This window comes from Gobio gobio, assembly GCF_949357685.1.
Source record: "Gobio gobio genome assembly, chromosome: 6".
In the NCBI taxonomy this organism is placed as follows: domain Eukaryota; kingdom Metazoa; phylum Chordata; class Actinopteri; order Cypriniformes; family Gobionidae; genus Gobio; species Gobio gobio.
In genome coordinates, this window is record NC_137102.1 from 52,226,927 (window position 1) to 52,240,724 (window position 13,798).

General features: G+C 37.1%; 1 protein-coding gene across 2 annotated transcripts; it reads left to right on the top strand.

Moving 5' to 3' along the window:
* Positions 1-42: 42 nt before the first annotated feature.
* Positions 43-12,416, top strand: LOC307127651 (CD48 antigen). Of its 2 annotated transcripts, XM_079819043.1 has the most exons (7): positions 43-244; positions 9,621-9,923; positions 10,717-10,992; positions 11,085-11,210; positions 11,352-11,395; positions 11,587-11,712; positions 12,083-12,416. In XM_079819043.1, exons 1-7 carry the CDS (start codon positions 190-192, stop codon positions 12,233-12,235), a joined length of 1,083 nt encoding a protein of 360 aa, XP_079675169.1. In that variant the 5' UTR covers positions 43-189; the 3' UTR covers positions 12,236-12,416. The 2 variants fall into 2 exon arrangements, with proteins under 2 accessions (XP_079675169.1, XP_079675170.1); XM_079819044.1 differs by lacking the exon at positions 43-244 and having other exon boundaries at positions 9,800-9,923; positions 11,088-11,210; positions 12,083-12,311.
* Positions 12,417-13,798: the final 1,382 nt, after the last annotated feature.

Below are 13,798 nucleotides of genomic sequence, written 5' to 3' on the forward strand. Positions count from 1 at the left end.
AAAAAAAGCCATAACCATAAAGCAGTGAGGTCTTCCTTTGCTGATCTCTTAGAGGGGTTTGTGTCGTGCTAGCATCACTAGTTTGAGTTCAGTTTTACAGGTTCACTGAGTGTTTCAGACAAAACAATTAACTTCTTGACAAGTATAGAAGCTGTATCACCACCGCTGGATTGACTCCATCTGTCTGCAATGGAATTTATTCACCTTCTCATGCTCTTCATGACAATTCTGATCTCCTGCACAGGTAAAAGCCACTCACATGATTAATGGTTAATTATTATTTCACATATTATAATTATATGCAATACATTACAGTATTCATGACGTCCATTGCAAAAGGAGTAGGTTGTTTGCATATATTTGTGTTATAAATAATATAAATTATTTACAACTATCTGTCAAGCAAAAGTGGATTTATTAACAAGAAACAGTGAAACAAAGGGATCAAATTCAGGAGTAAAGTCTTCAGACTTCAACTCCGCAACTGACACTGACTGTTCCATCTACAGCTTGAATGCGGGTTCAGAAGTCGATAAAGATGCACATTCTGCTGAACGCACATGACTGTCAACTAGGCCACACTCTTTGAAGAGTTAGCCTTTCTTCTAGATTTCCGTTTCAAAGCAGGTCAAGCTGCAATGAGGTGCCCGGCCTCATAGCAATTAAAACATTCACAGCTTCCCATATTGCCACTATCTGCGTTATATTTAGTCCCAATCGCAACACCTTTAGAATTTTGTGTACGAACATGAGAATTGTGAGAGAAAACAGCTGCTTCTGTAAGAGTAGAAACTTTCTGTTCACTCAAATAAACCATTGAAAACATGACAGTTCTTTTTTGGTGATGATTCGATGAAGAAACTTTAACATTCATGGGAACTTTCCATTGCACAAAAGTGGTGGGGAAAGGTTATTTGGGTTATTAAATGTTTTTCAGACTAAGAAAAAATGGTTTAAGAACTGTTCACTGAAAGGTTCTTTGGGGAACCAAAAATAGTTGTTCTATGAAAATCCTCTTTTGGAACAAACAAAAGTGAGTCAAATCCATATTACAATATGCCATGTCTAACAGCTCTATAACAGCTCCACCCAGTGGAAATCATTTGCACAGTAAATACATAATAGACCATTTGGGTGTTTGCAAATATAATGACTGTTTTATGAGTTTATACCTCACAATTCTGACTTTGTGTTTTTGTTTTTGATTTAACATTTATATCAAATATTATATTATATCTCACAAAAACCCCACAAAAAATACTTCATAGTATACTTCAAGTTAATTTTATTAAGTATACTTCATGTTTATTTTTAAGTATAGGCCTACTTTATGTATACTACTAAGATCAATGTACTAGTAGTATACTTGTAAGTATACTATTTACTACTTGGGACTATAGTGGCCCACGTTTTAGTGTATAAAAGTATAAGTGTAACAGTAGCAAACTCTGGTTTACCACTACGTCTTTCTGAAACTATACAAGTGAATTTATAGGTATATACTGTACCTACTGACAGTTTAGAATTCTTTAATACTTGTTTAATACACATTTCTTTTAGTTGAAGTATACTCTCAGCAAACTACTAGTAGTTTTATACTTCAAGTATACTTGTAAGTTTTCTTTAAGGGAACTTAACATCATACTTATAGGCTGGTTTCACAGAAAGGGCTTAGATTAAGCCAGGGTTAGGCCTTCTAATTAGGACATCTACGTAGCTTTTATAAATGTGCCTTAGAAAAAAAAAACATTACTGAAGTGTATCTTGAGACAAAACAATGGCACCGACATATTTTAAGATTTCAGGCCCGGTTCCAGAATTAAATCACTGAGGGTGCTTCTGAAATCACTGAGGGTGCAAGATAGTAAAGAAAAAGATAGGCTAAGCAACGGCTCCACCATAGCCGTGTACAGTGAGAAACTTATGATTATTTATTTACAATTCATCATTTTTACCAATAATTGGAATTTCAATTTTTTTTGCTACAAATTGTCTATTAATCTATTAGTCATCCTTTACATTGCATTGCAATATACAGAATAATTTTATATACCATTTTACTTTATGCAATATGCGTGTAGGGGAGAGCGGGGCACAACCTTTTTCAAGAATTTACACAAATGGGTCTCAGTTTGTAGGTTCAGAGTATTTATTTTTTCCCACATTAATTTCACACATGTCTAGTACAATTATGGGTATATATAATATATTATATATATATATATATATATATATATATATATATATATATATATATATATATATATATATATATATATATATATATATATATATATATATATATATATATATATATATATATATATATAATAATATAATATATATATATATATATATATATATATATATATATATATAATAAAATAATGGCATTTTTTAATCATTAAAAATATAAAACATTTTGAGTTTGACAACAAACACATCGCTAAATACAGCTAAACAGCATATTTAAAAACATAATAATGATGAATAATTTCTGAACATTAACTCTCAGTCATTATTCACCCTTTTCTCATGGTTTCTCAAAAGAATTCATAAAAGTATCAGGGGCGTAAATCGCGGGGGGGAAAGGGGGGACAGGACCCCCCCAATCTGAGGGCTGCCCCCCCCTTAAAAACCATGCTGAGTATTGTAAATAATATAACAATATATACTTAAAATAAATGTGTAAGTAGTAAAACAATACAAACGCAAACGGGACAAAAAAAATTGTTTTAAGTTTCGAAACATTTTGAGTCTTGCCCCCTTTGCCTCACATTGGTTTGATCCACCGTGCACCTCAACTAACGTTACCCATAGAACGTAGAAACTACCACACAAGTTTGGGGAGAGAACAAGGCTCTTCAGACAGCAGTTGTGAAACACCAGTAAGTAGCTGTCAAGGCTATTTTATTCACTTTAAACATCAAATGAAGTGATTCTTTTCTCTTTAATACAGATTAGGCAAAACACTGTTAACATCACTTGCCCACTGCCGCCCCGCCCCGCTGTATAGTAATAAAATCATTTAGTTCAGTTAGAGAACTGACAAAACAATTAAAAACTAAACGTGTCTGCTCAATACAGCACGAGCCGAACGAGCAAACAGCGGACAGACAAGATTATCGAAGATTTGGTTTCAAAGCGTAAAAGCGCCTATTTAAGGGAATGGGCCCTATTTTAACGATCTGAAACGCAAGAGTAAAGCGCGAAGCGCAAGTAACTTTGTGGGCGGGTCTCGGCGCTGTTGCTATTTTCCCGGCGGGATAAATGGCTCTTGCGCCCGGCGCAAATCTAAAATGGGTTGGTCTGAAGGAGCTTCATTATTCATAGGTGTGGTTTGGGCGTAACGTGAATAAACCAATCAGAGCGTCATCCAACATTCCCTGTAAAAGCAGGTGCGCAAGTTCCATTATGGATTGCTATTATTATGGCGTATTTACCAGGCGCACGCCAGGAGCGGTTCACAGCCGAGGAGACTGATGTGCTTGTAAGAGCAGTGAAAGACAGAGAAGTGAAGTTGTAATGTTGTACATTATGGTAAAGGTGATTTCACAGTCTTTTTTTTTTCAGTCTTTCAGTTTTTTTCAGTTTTTCAGTCGATTTTTTTTCCTGGTTCTTGACGGACAAACCAATTTGTCAGATGTCCTTATATAAATATATGTCTCACCACTATTGGGCAAACAGGTCTTATCCTTAATTATTACAATTAGCCTGAATCATTTGTAAGCTAGATTTATGCCTATTTTTTCACATCTTCGTGGCACACCACAATGATTTCCGTCATCTCATGTGTTAATATTTTTTTAGTGTAACAATTTATGATTTGCAAAAATAACTGTTGCATCTGTGTAGATTAGCTACATGAGCAAAGTGTATGCGCGTTGTGCACGCTATACATTATGGTCAAGCATGCGCCCTTAAAATAGCATAATGAACAACGCGCAACGCGCCACTGACTTTAGACTAGGTTTTTTCTGGTCAGTGGCGCAATTGTTTAATGGAACAGCAAAATAGCACCAGGGATTGTTTGCGCCGGAACACGCCTCCTTTTTTGCGCTGAACCGCCCAGGGAGCGCAAGTTCATTCACTAGTTTAGCGACGTGCTTCTGTGGAGGGAAAAGCGCGCTTTGCGCGGGTGCAAAATAGGAATGACACATGCGTCGGTGTACAAAGTCAATTGCGCTGGGTGCAAGATAGGGCCCAATGTGTCATTGTACTGTTTTGTTGTTGTGTTTTTCATTACGAATAATAGGCTAATGAACCCAAAATTCATAGCCCGGCGTGGCCATACTCAATTCTAGTCAGAATTTGAGTCTGGTACCGCTCCATTGAGCTTTGATTATGGGGCGTGTTTCAACCGAGCCAGGAAAGACCTCAATTGGATAGACCCACAACCAATCAGAGCAACGGAGCGACGCGTAACGTTAGTTGTCAAATGTCAACAGAACTCAACTGCACTGTGTTGCCAAGTCCGTGTTTTTCTCCATGTCCGCGGGTTGAAACGACCCCAATTATGTGATTATATAAACCCAGGAATGCGAATTTTAGCAGGCAACCTTGCCAAAATAACATATTTTGCCAACCAAACGCCATTTTTTTCAGGAGAACACCCCGGAAAGTTATTGTTTTGGGCTAGAGTTTAGAGTAGCAATTGTGCGCGACATTGCAAAAACACTTGGAAACCCTGTCTGCACGCACGCTGGATTAAGTAACGTTACAAGAAAAAGATGAGTGTAAACAATCTTTGCCAGTATAAAATAATTTAAGGATACACAGAGTACTTACCAACACGATCATCATTTCTGAGAGAAATAGTGAAGGTGAATGCATATACGAACAAGTTCTCCGTTTAGGATAAGAGCAAATTCAACCCAAGAGCCTTCGATGACGTGGATGATTACGTTACTGTTTATCATCTGTCCATCATCGTCTAAAGCCCGCCCTGACAATTTCATTGGTCCGAACAGTTTCTGTTCGGGCATAATTACTCCTCTATGGAGCGAGTCCAGACCGAATTGCCCGAGCGGCGGGGCTAAATTCGGCTGGCATCCAGGCTACAAAATTCAAGCAATCCGACCCAAAATTCTAAACCGAAAGATCAGTCAGATCTGTGTTGGGTTTTGCTCAATATGATAATAAGGGGCAGATCAGAGGCTTGCTGCAGTTGAATACCTGAACATCTAAATATCATAGTATAAAATACTATGTGGAGGACGCAAGATAATTTAATAGGCCTAATTATAATATGACTGCGTGGTGAACCTTAATCGTATTTAAACTACTATCGCTTTGTTTTGTTGGTCAGATAAAATGACAGAGAAAAGAAAAACGGACATTAGATAATTTTTCAGTGCACCAAAACGCCAAATAAGTACGAAATGTTTTTTTTTTGTTTTTGTTTTTTTGTGGTAGGCTACACATATCCTTACAAGTACGATTTTGGCTGTATTATTTGTGTCCCCTTCAAAAATTGCTCTTGAGAAATTTCATGTTTATTGTCCCCCCCAACTTTTAGATGAAATTTACGCCCCTGAGTATAATATAATAGCGTAGTTCTATAGGGGCTCATTGTAACGCAGTGTTACAACGCACCCCACCTGCACAACTGGGATGTAAACCACTGCTCATGTCTTCTGCTGGTTAGATCAGCATTATAGAACAATCTCAACTGTTAAATAACTAATATAAGATTACAATAATATCAGATTTGTCTTATTTTGAATAAACACAAAAAAACAGAGATGAAAAATTTGCTTAAATTTTACTTTTGCTATGGTTATACAAATGTTCAGTAATATCTTCCAGAGATTTTTAAATTTTGGCGGAATTTTTTCTTTAAATAATGTTGTGGCAACTAGTAAATACACTAAGTTTCGTCATCCTGGCATGTGTGGAAAGTGTTAAACCATGCATGTTACAACTAAACCCACGTTAGGTTGTGCCCCACGCTCCCCTAAACATGCGGCCAAATGCCATTACAATTTTAGGCAGTGTTTTGGGACAATATATAATGTAAAAAGACATGTAATAATATTTTCATAAGAATCTCTTATATTTCATACGAATATTCAGACTTAAAACTGTGTATGTTGTCAGAGCAATACGCTAAATAATGTCCTCTACAGAGGAAAAACCTCTATTCTGGGTCTCTCAGGAGGATATTTCTGTCTCATGCAGTGGCATTTATATTTAGATGTCACTTCCGAAACTTTTCTGCATGCAATTGGCATGTCGGTCCTCTTTTTGTTTTATTTAATGAATGACTAGCCTCGAAAGTGAGCCAAGATCGCTATACGATCACTAAGAGGTGATTTGAACTAGAGATGCTTTCACATCTCTAGTTCAATTCATTTGGTCTGAACCAAGGGAAAACAATTATACATTGTAGCATTTTTCAGCTTTTTTGGTTCCTTTTCACACCACACTGATTGCATTGGTCCAAACAAGTTGAAACGAACCAAAATGCAGTCACATGACAACATCCACATCACTCATTGGCAATGGTGTATTTCCTAAATTGCGATTGTGCGGGCTGGTTTTGTCCCTGGCCATAATCTATTACATTGTTTGTATACACCACAATATGCAAACAATACATTTCTATAATGAAGCACGGATGCGGCTTGAAAACAACGTTCTAATGCACTGCAAATGGCGAGCGTGCATCGCTCGTCACTTCAAGCGAAGATCACGCTGTTCTTGAAAAGTTGTATTGTAAAAGTTCTCGAAAGTTGGGACCTAATATGGTCATCAGACCAAATTTCTATGAGGCTCCGCACCTCCTCACTACTCCAACTTTGTCTGCGAGCTACCATGCTAAAGTGCAAACTGTCAACAAACACTTCCTCATCACATAATGCACAGCGCAGCTGACTAAGGCAGCTGGTTCAGTCCAAAAATTATCATTACTTTTTGCAGTTGGGTCTGTTCGAGGTCGGATCACATTCTCACCACAAACGAACCACTCCAGAGTTCTTTTGAAAAGGTACCGGGACCACCTCTTCAAGGAGGTCTTGGTACGCTTGTTTGGTCCGCTTTTGGTGCGCATCCGAGTGTGATTGCAGCTTTCACGCCTGACCAAACGAACCGCACCAAACGGGAAAAAGAACTCTAGTACGATTCAACCGAACTAAATGAGTCAGGTGTAAAATAACCCTAAAATGATGTTGCTTTGTCAAATTCTAACAAAGTTCGTTTAAAAAAAATGAAGTTCTGTCAGGATCACTATCGTCAAAGTGATAGACAATTACACTCTAAAAAAAAAGGCTCGTAATCATAGGGGAACCTTTTTTAGTGCTATATAGCACCAATTTTTGTGCTTCAGTGGTTCTTCAGCGGTTCTTCAGAGGTGCTATATAGCACCTTAGTCAAAGAACCGGTGAAGAACCTCTGAAGAACCGCTGAAGAACCACTGAAGCACCAAAAATGGTGCTATATAGCACTAAAAAAGGTTCCCCTATGATTACGAGCCAAGAACTATTTTTGGTGCCATATAGAACCTTTTTTTTTTTAGAGTGTAGCATATAGTTTAGATTGGCGGTATGGTTCTGATCTGGGCAAGAACTCCCTGCGCATCCATGCAGCCTAGCATGGATAAGAGCAGGGAGAGCAGTGATAAACCCCCCTTAGGGTAAACAGAACAGAAGCAACAATGTATTGCAGATAGCATTAATGTCAATATTAAAATGTACAACCTAATTCGGGAATTTGGTCTGATTCGGGGGGAATCAGAATCCCAAATCCTGACTGACGAGTGGATGAGCTGGGGATGGATGAGGGTAATTAGCTCTGGAGAACGCGATAGCAGCTGATGATACTGAAGGAGCTAATATGCATGCTGTGATAGGCATCGTATTCCTATAAGTAGACGTGATCAGCTGACAGTCAGCTGATGCGAGCTTGACTAACGTGCCCTGCCAGAACTAACGCTATATGCTGGATTTGTCAACAATAAATCTCTTACTTACATCGTGTCTTGACTTTGTTTGTTAATGAGAGGTTTCGCGAAGCTGAATCAACTCAGCACTGATTAAAAACTCTGCGGTTGTGAGCGGTGAGATTCTGATAACGTTCGAGAGATCAACAACTATATCTGTGATTGGCTACATTACTACTGCTGCAAAAACACACTGTAAATAGATGCATTTGACGCAATTTGACGCAGATGCAAATGCGCAAATCTGCTGAATCTGTTTCACCAATACTATTACAGTATCAACTGAGGGTGCTTTTGCTTTCATTTAAGGGTGCTTTTAGCACCCCCATAGAACTGGGCCTGAGTTGCTTTCAGTTTGTGCATAAAAAGTAGACTGAAAGTTGACTTTCTTCTTTTTTTCTTATCTTTTTTTTTGTTTAAAAGAAGTATACTAATAACTAATAACGAAGTATAGAAGTATACTAATAAATACTAATAAAACTTGAATAGACTTCTTTTTTGTAAGGGCTGTCTGTTTAATGGCTTGCGATCATAAACATCTGCGCTTAGCTTAAAGGGATAGTTCACCCAAAAATGAAAATTAGCCCATGATTTACTCACCCTCAAGTCATCCTAGGTGTATATGACATTCTTCTTTTAGACGAACACAATCAGAGTTATATTACAAACGTCCAGGCTAATCCAAGCATTATAATTGAAATAGTTGCTCTGTTTTTGAAATTCATAAAAAATGCACCTGTCCATCGAAAAACGTGCTCCACGTGGCTCCGGGGTGTTAATAAAGGCCTTCTGAAGCGAATTGATGGGTTTGTGTAAGAAAAATATCCATATTTAAAACTTTATCAAGTAAAGTTCCAGCCGATCGCCTTCCATGGAAAAGTGTTGAAAGTTGAAAGTGAAACTCAAGATGCGTACGTGACGTCATGACGAGTGGACCTGGTTGCGTTAGTCTTTCAGTCGGCAGAGTACCTTTCAACACTTTTCCATAAATTGAACATGGAAGGCGATCGGCCGAAACTTTTCTTTATAAAGTTTTAAATATGGATAGTTTTCTTACACAAACGGCCTTTATTAACACCCCAGAGCTGCATGGAGCACGTTATTTGACAGACAGATGCATTTTTTTATGAACTTCAAAAACAGAACAACTATTACTGCTATAATAACGCTTGGATTAGCCTGGACTTTTGTAATATAACTCCAATTTTATTCGTCTGAAAGAAGAATGTCATATACACCTAGGATGGGTTGAGGGTGAGAAAATCATGGGCTAATTTTCATTTTTGGGTGAACTACCCTTTAAAGGGTGTCTTCGGAGTAACATTGTTTCGTTTCACTGTATAGTGCAACCGCAATGTATGGTGGAATGACAATAAAGTGTCTTGAATCTTGAATCTTAAAGACATCTTTTATATTCAGTTTTTTTGCATTCCGATTCTGACGTAAATGCACAAGATGTTTTTCTCTTATTCAGGGGATTACGCCTGTTTTCCTCTTGCACTGTTTTTCTGCCACCACAATGTGCATGCAGTGACATAACTGACATCTGCCCCCAAATGGTCTATATAAAAACATTTGAAGGTTAATAGAGGTTGTAGGGTTAAACATTTAGCAAATATATGAATCATATAATGATACATTCTTTAAAAATAACATCTCTTCTTTTTGTTTCTCTCCTCAGCATCCAGAAACCATGTGTTTGTACGGACGGGGGACTCTGTTGAACTGGACATAACAAATAAAACACTGCCACACTTTTCTAGATTTGTCTGGCTAAATGATAAATCAGAAAATGTAGTCAGATTTTTTTATCAAACTGGAGAGATAAAACCTTTCAGTTTATATAAGGACAGAGTGGATTTTAACAATGAAACCTTCTCTCTCACACTGAAGAACATGCAGAAGACACACAGTGGAATTTATACAGCAAAAGCAACAGACCCAAAAGAAATTATTGTTGCTGAACACAACGTATCAGTTATAGGTGATTGTTGGACAATTTTTCATTATTTTTCTTGTTGCTATGACATTTTCAGATCAGAATATCAAGAGATATGATGTTATGATGTCCTTTAGCAGACACAGCAGAATATGGAAAATATTTGCAGTTGTGCATCTACTTACAGAGTAAAAGTTTACGATGTATTTTTTTTTATCTCAAGTAAATCTGCAATGGCAAAGATTATCATTATTACATAAGCAAGCATAAATCAGATCACTTGATTAAAAATAATCTAAGAAAGTGTTATAGAAAATCTGCTCACTCACCATTAAAGGTTCAGTGTGTATTTAGCGGTGAGGTTGTGAATTGCAACCAACGGCTCAGTCCACCGCTCACCCTTAGTTTCCGAAGCACATAAAGAAACTACAGAGGCTGACACAGGACAAAAATGTTGTCATTGGAGAGAGCAGAGGGTGACTTGCGCTCTGTAGAGCAGTTTGTCCATTTACGGCTACTGTAGAAACATGGCAGTGCAAAATGGTGACTTCACTGTAAGGGGAACCTCGGTGTATGTAGATAGAAATGACTAAAATAATAAAAAACATAACGATTCATTATGTAAGGTCTTTATACGCCACTGCAAACATAGTTATGTATATTGTATTAAATTTCTGTCAATAGAGCCTCCTAAGTAAATATTACACACTGGACCTTTAAGAGAACAGAAAAACACTAGAATAATTTGCTTTATTGCATATCTTAGCTTCAGCTTAGCTTAGCTCTTTGAAAAATCCTTTAACTATATCTTCATGCAAAGTTTTCTTAAATATTTCAGATCCAGTGGATTCTCCTGTTCTGAACTGGAACGCTACCATGATCAGTGTTAACTCTTGTATTGTGAATGTCTCATGTAGTGGTCACGTCCTTACTCTAAGCACCAGCTACCACAGCAACAACTGCAGTCAAGTGGAAGAGACATCTTCTGAAATGCAGACTCTAACCTTGCGTTGCATAGAGAACTTAGTTGTTTGTAACTATAGTAACCCAGTCAGCTGGAGGAATGACACCATAGAGATTAACCAACTTTGCACACCTCATGAGCACACCTCAAGTAAATAATTTACATAATCTATCATTCATTTCTTAGCTATTTAATCTCAATACTACAAAGTCTTAATACTAATGTGACGTCTTGCTTTTCAGCAGAGAATCCCAAAGAAAGCAACAGTTCTTTTCCTCTCCATTGGCTGTTGATCATCGCTGTTGTTACACTGTTGGTTTTTGTAGCAGTTTCTGTAATACGCTGCTCTTACAAGAAGCATAAAAAAGGTATTTGTGTCTTAATGAAATAAAAAGGACTGTATGACTGTATGATACTCAAATCGACACACACAAGTCACATTTGCACTTTCTGTGTCAACAATAATGGTCAGATGATTCTTTAAAATGATACGATTCTAAATCTCTTAGGTGTCCAAGTAGAGACTGATCATACAATCTACGCACAAGTTCAGGTAAGCTTCACATCATTTTTTTGTGCAGCCATCATAGATATTAAATGCCGAATTAATGAATCCCAACACAACGCATCATTTTCTATAAATGTCAATTTATGCTGTAGAAACATCTTCAATGTCCACATAGTGTAAATATAAATGTGCATCTACAGAAGGATTTGTGATTGTTTGATTGGATTGTTCTGCAGCCAAAGAAGAAAGAGCAAAGGCCCCTGGAGATGTTGGAGAGATCGGCAAATCCTCAAACTGTGTATGGGTTTACAGGAGAGCACAAACAAACTCACAATACCAGTCAGAACAGGCCCTGTCCTGAGGTAAGAAAGAGAAAAATACATTTAAATTGCTTCATTGTGCAGAGACTTTCATACAAAGCCTTACAGACAGACAGACAGACAGACAGACAGACAGACAGACAGACAGACAGACAGACAGACAGACAGACAGACAGACAGACAGATAGATAGATAGATAGATAGATAGATAGATAGATAGATAGATAGATAGATAGATAGATAGATAGATAGATAGATAGATAGATAGATAGATAGATAGATAGATAGATAGATAGATAGATAGATAGATAGATAGATAGATAGATAGATAGATAGATAGATAGACAGATAGATCAGAAGACTAGTTGAATACATGTACTTTAATTTTTATGTATTTACTGTATATTCACAGATACGGACACAGGCGCAAACAGAAAATCAGCCCAGCACCACCTACAGTACAATAGGAAAACACCAAAAAACATCATTTTCCACGGAAACAGAACACACAATTTATTCAATAGTGTGTAAATCCTCACAAGGGAGACAACCTGGCCATTCATAACTAAGGATGAATATGTAAAAATGTGGCTGCAAGCAGTAGATGCTGTGTTCATCAATAGATATCTTAAAATAATATTTTACCACATTTTAAACCACGCACTAGCAACAATTTAAGTCAATAGTAATGAGTGATAATTGTATTGTTGTAGTTGCCTGATTGCCATTAAAATGTTTGTGTCATTAACTGTGTTCTGACTTATTACATATTTTGCAATGAATACAGTTCATAATTTGTATTAGATGTATCATATCTCTCTCTTGAGAAACAATTCTTTGTATATTAAAGGAATGTTTTAGATTAAATGCAATTTAAGTATTATTAACAGTCTTTTGTCACATTTGGAAAGGAGAAGATTTTCTCTTTTCAGTCATATTTTTGTCTGTTTTTAACAAAACAGACAAAAACAAAACTCATAAAAGTAATGACAGAATTGTACTTTTGTACACAATTTATATGCAGTACAACGTTACATTATATTTTATATGAATGATCATTGATCATTTATTGGTCATTAATTCAGTATGACAAAATGGCTGTCATTGGCCACCTAATATATTCAAGACTATATTGTCCTGATTCCCAGGAGCAGGGCCAGAGGGGTGGCCAAAATTTAATTGGCCACCCCAAGTGCCCAACCCCCCCTGTTATCTGAGACTTGTTAATAGTGGGCGCAAACGGATGGCGAAGTGCGGTAGTTGATTGGGTTCTCTGCTTTAAAGCTTTTGCACACAAAAATAAACTCCAATTTACACATTCAGGAGCCAGAAGACGCGAATGAGAAGTTGCAAACCCGCATCTCAGATAGCGCGCAACTGTTGAGTTCTCTTTTTGTGAAGTCTCACAAAAATTGTCAACATGACCGTCTTCAGTATCCTAGCAAAATAATATTTATGCTGTCTGTGTTTTTAATGTTGTAGTAAACGTTGTTTGTACGGGAAGAAGGAGGCGGGAACCGGCGGACATTCAAAATAACTTTTAATTAAACAAACACAAACTAAAATGGCGGCGACAGCCCCTCGCGGACGACTGTCGCCTACATACAAATAAACACAAAATGAAAATAATAAGCTGCAGCCCCTCACGGTCGACTGCAGCAACACATAACAAAACATAAATAAAATACAACATAAAATCCAGGCCTGGTCCTCTCTCGTCCCTCACTGTCGTCGCTCCTCCTTGAGCCATGAGTCATTTGAACAGTTACACCCCTAGTAAATATGTACATAATAAATATGTATTACAGGCCCCCACTAATTAATCTAGAAATAAGTTAATTCAACAAAGGTAACCTCTTTTTCTAATTTTCTTTTCAATATATCATCATCATTCATATCTATGCAACTAATAAATAAATTACTACTAGAGTACAAAATTATTTATAAAAAAAAATTCATCATGGATCTAGTCACTTAAATTTGCTCCCAAAATGCACCAGATTTATGCATTTAAAATTAAAATGAACAACATTTTCTTCTGGGGAGCACGCCCCAGGACCCCCTTAGAGGGACCAATGTCTACCCAGCACAGTCTCACAAAATCCTGTGGGAAACATTGAATAATATA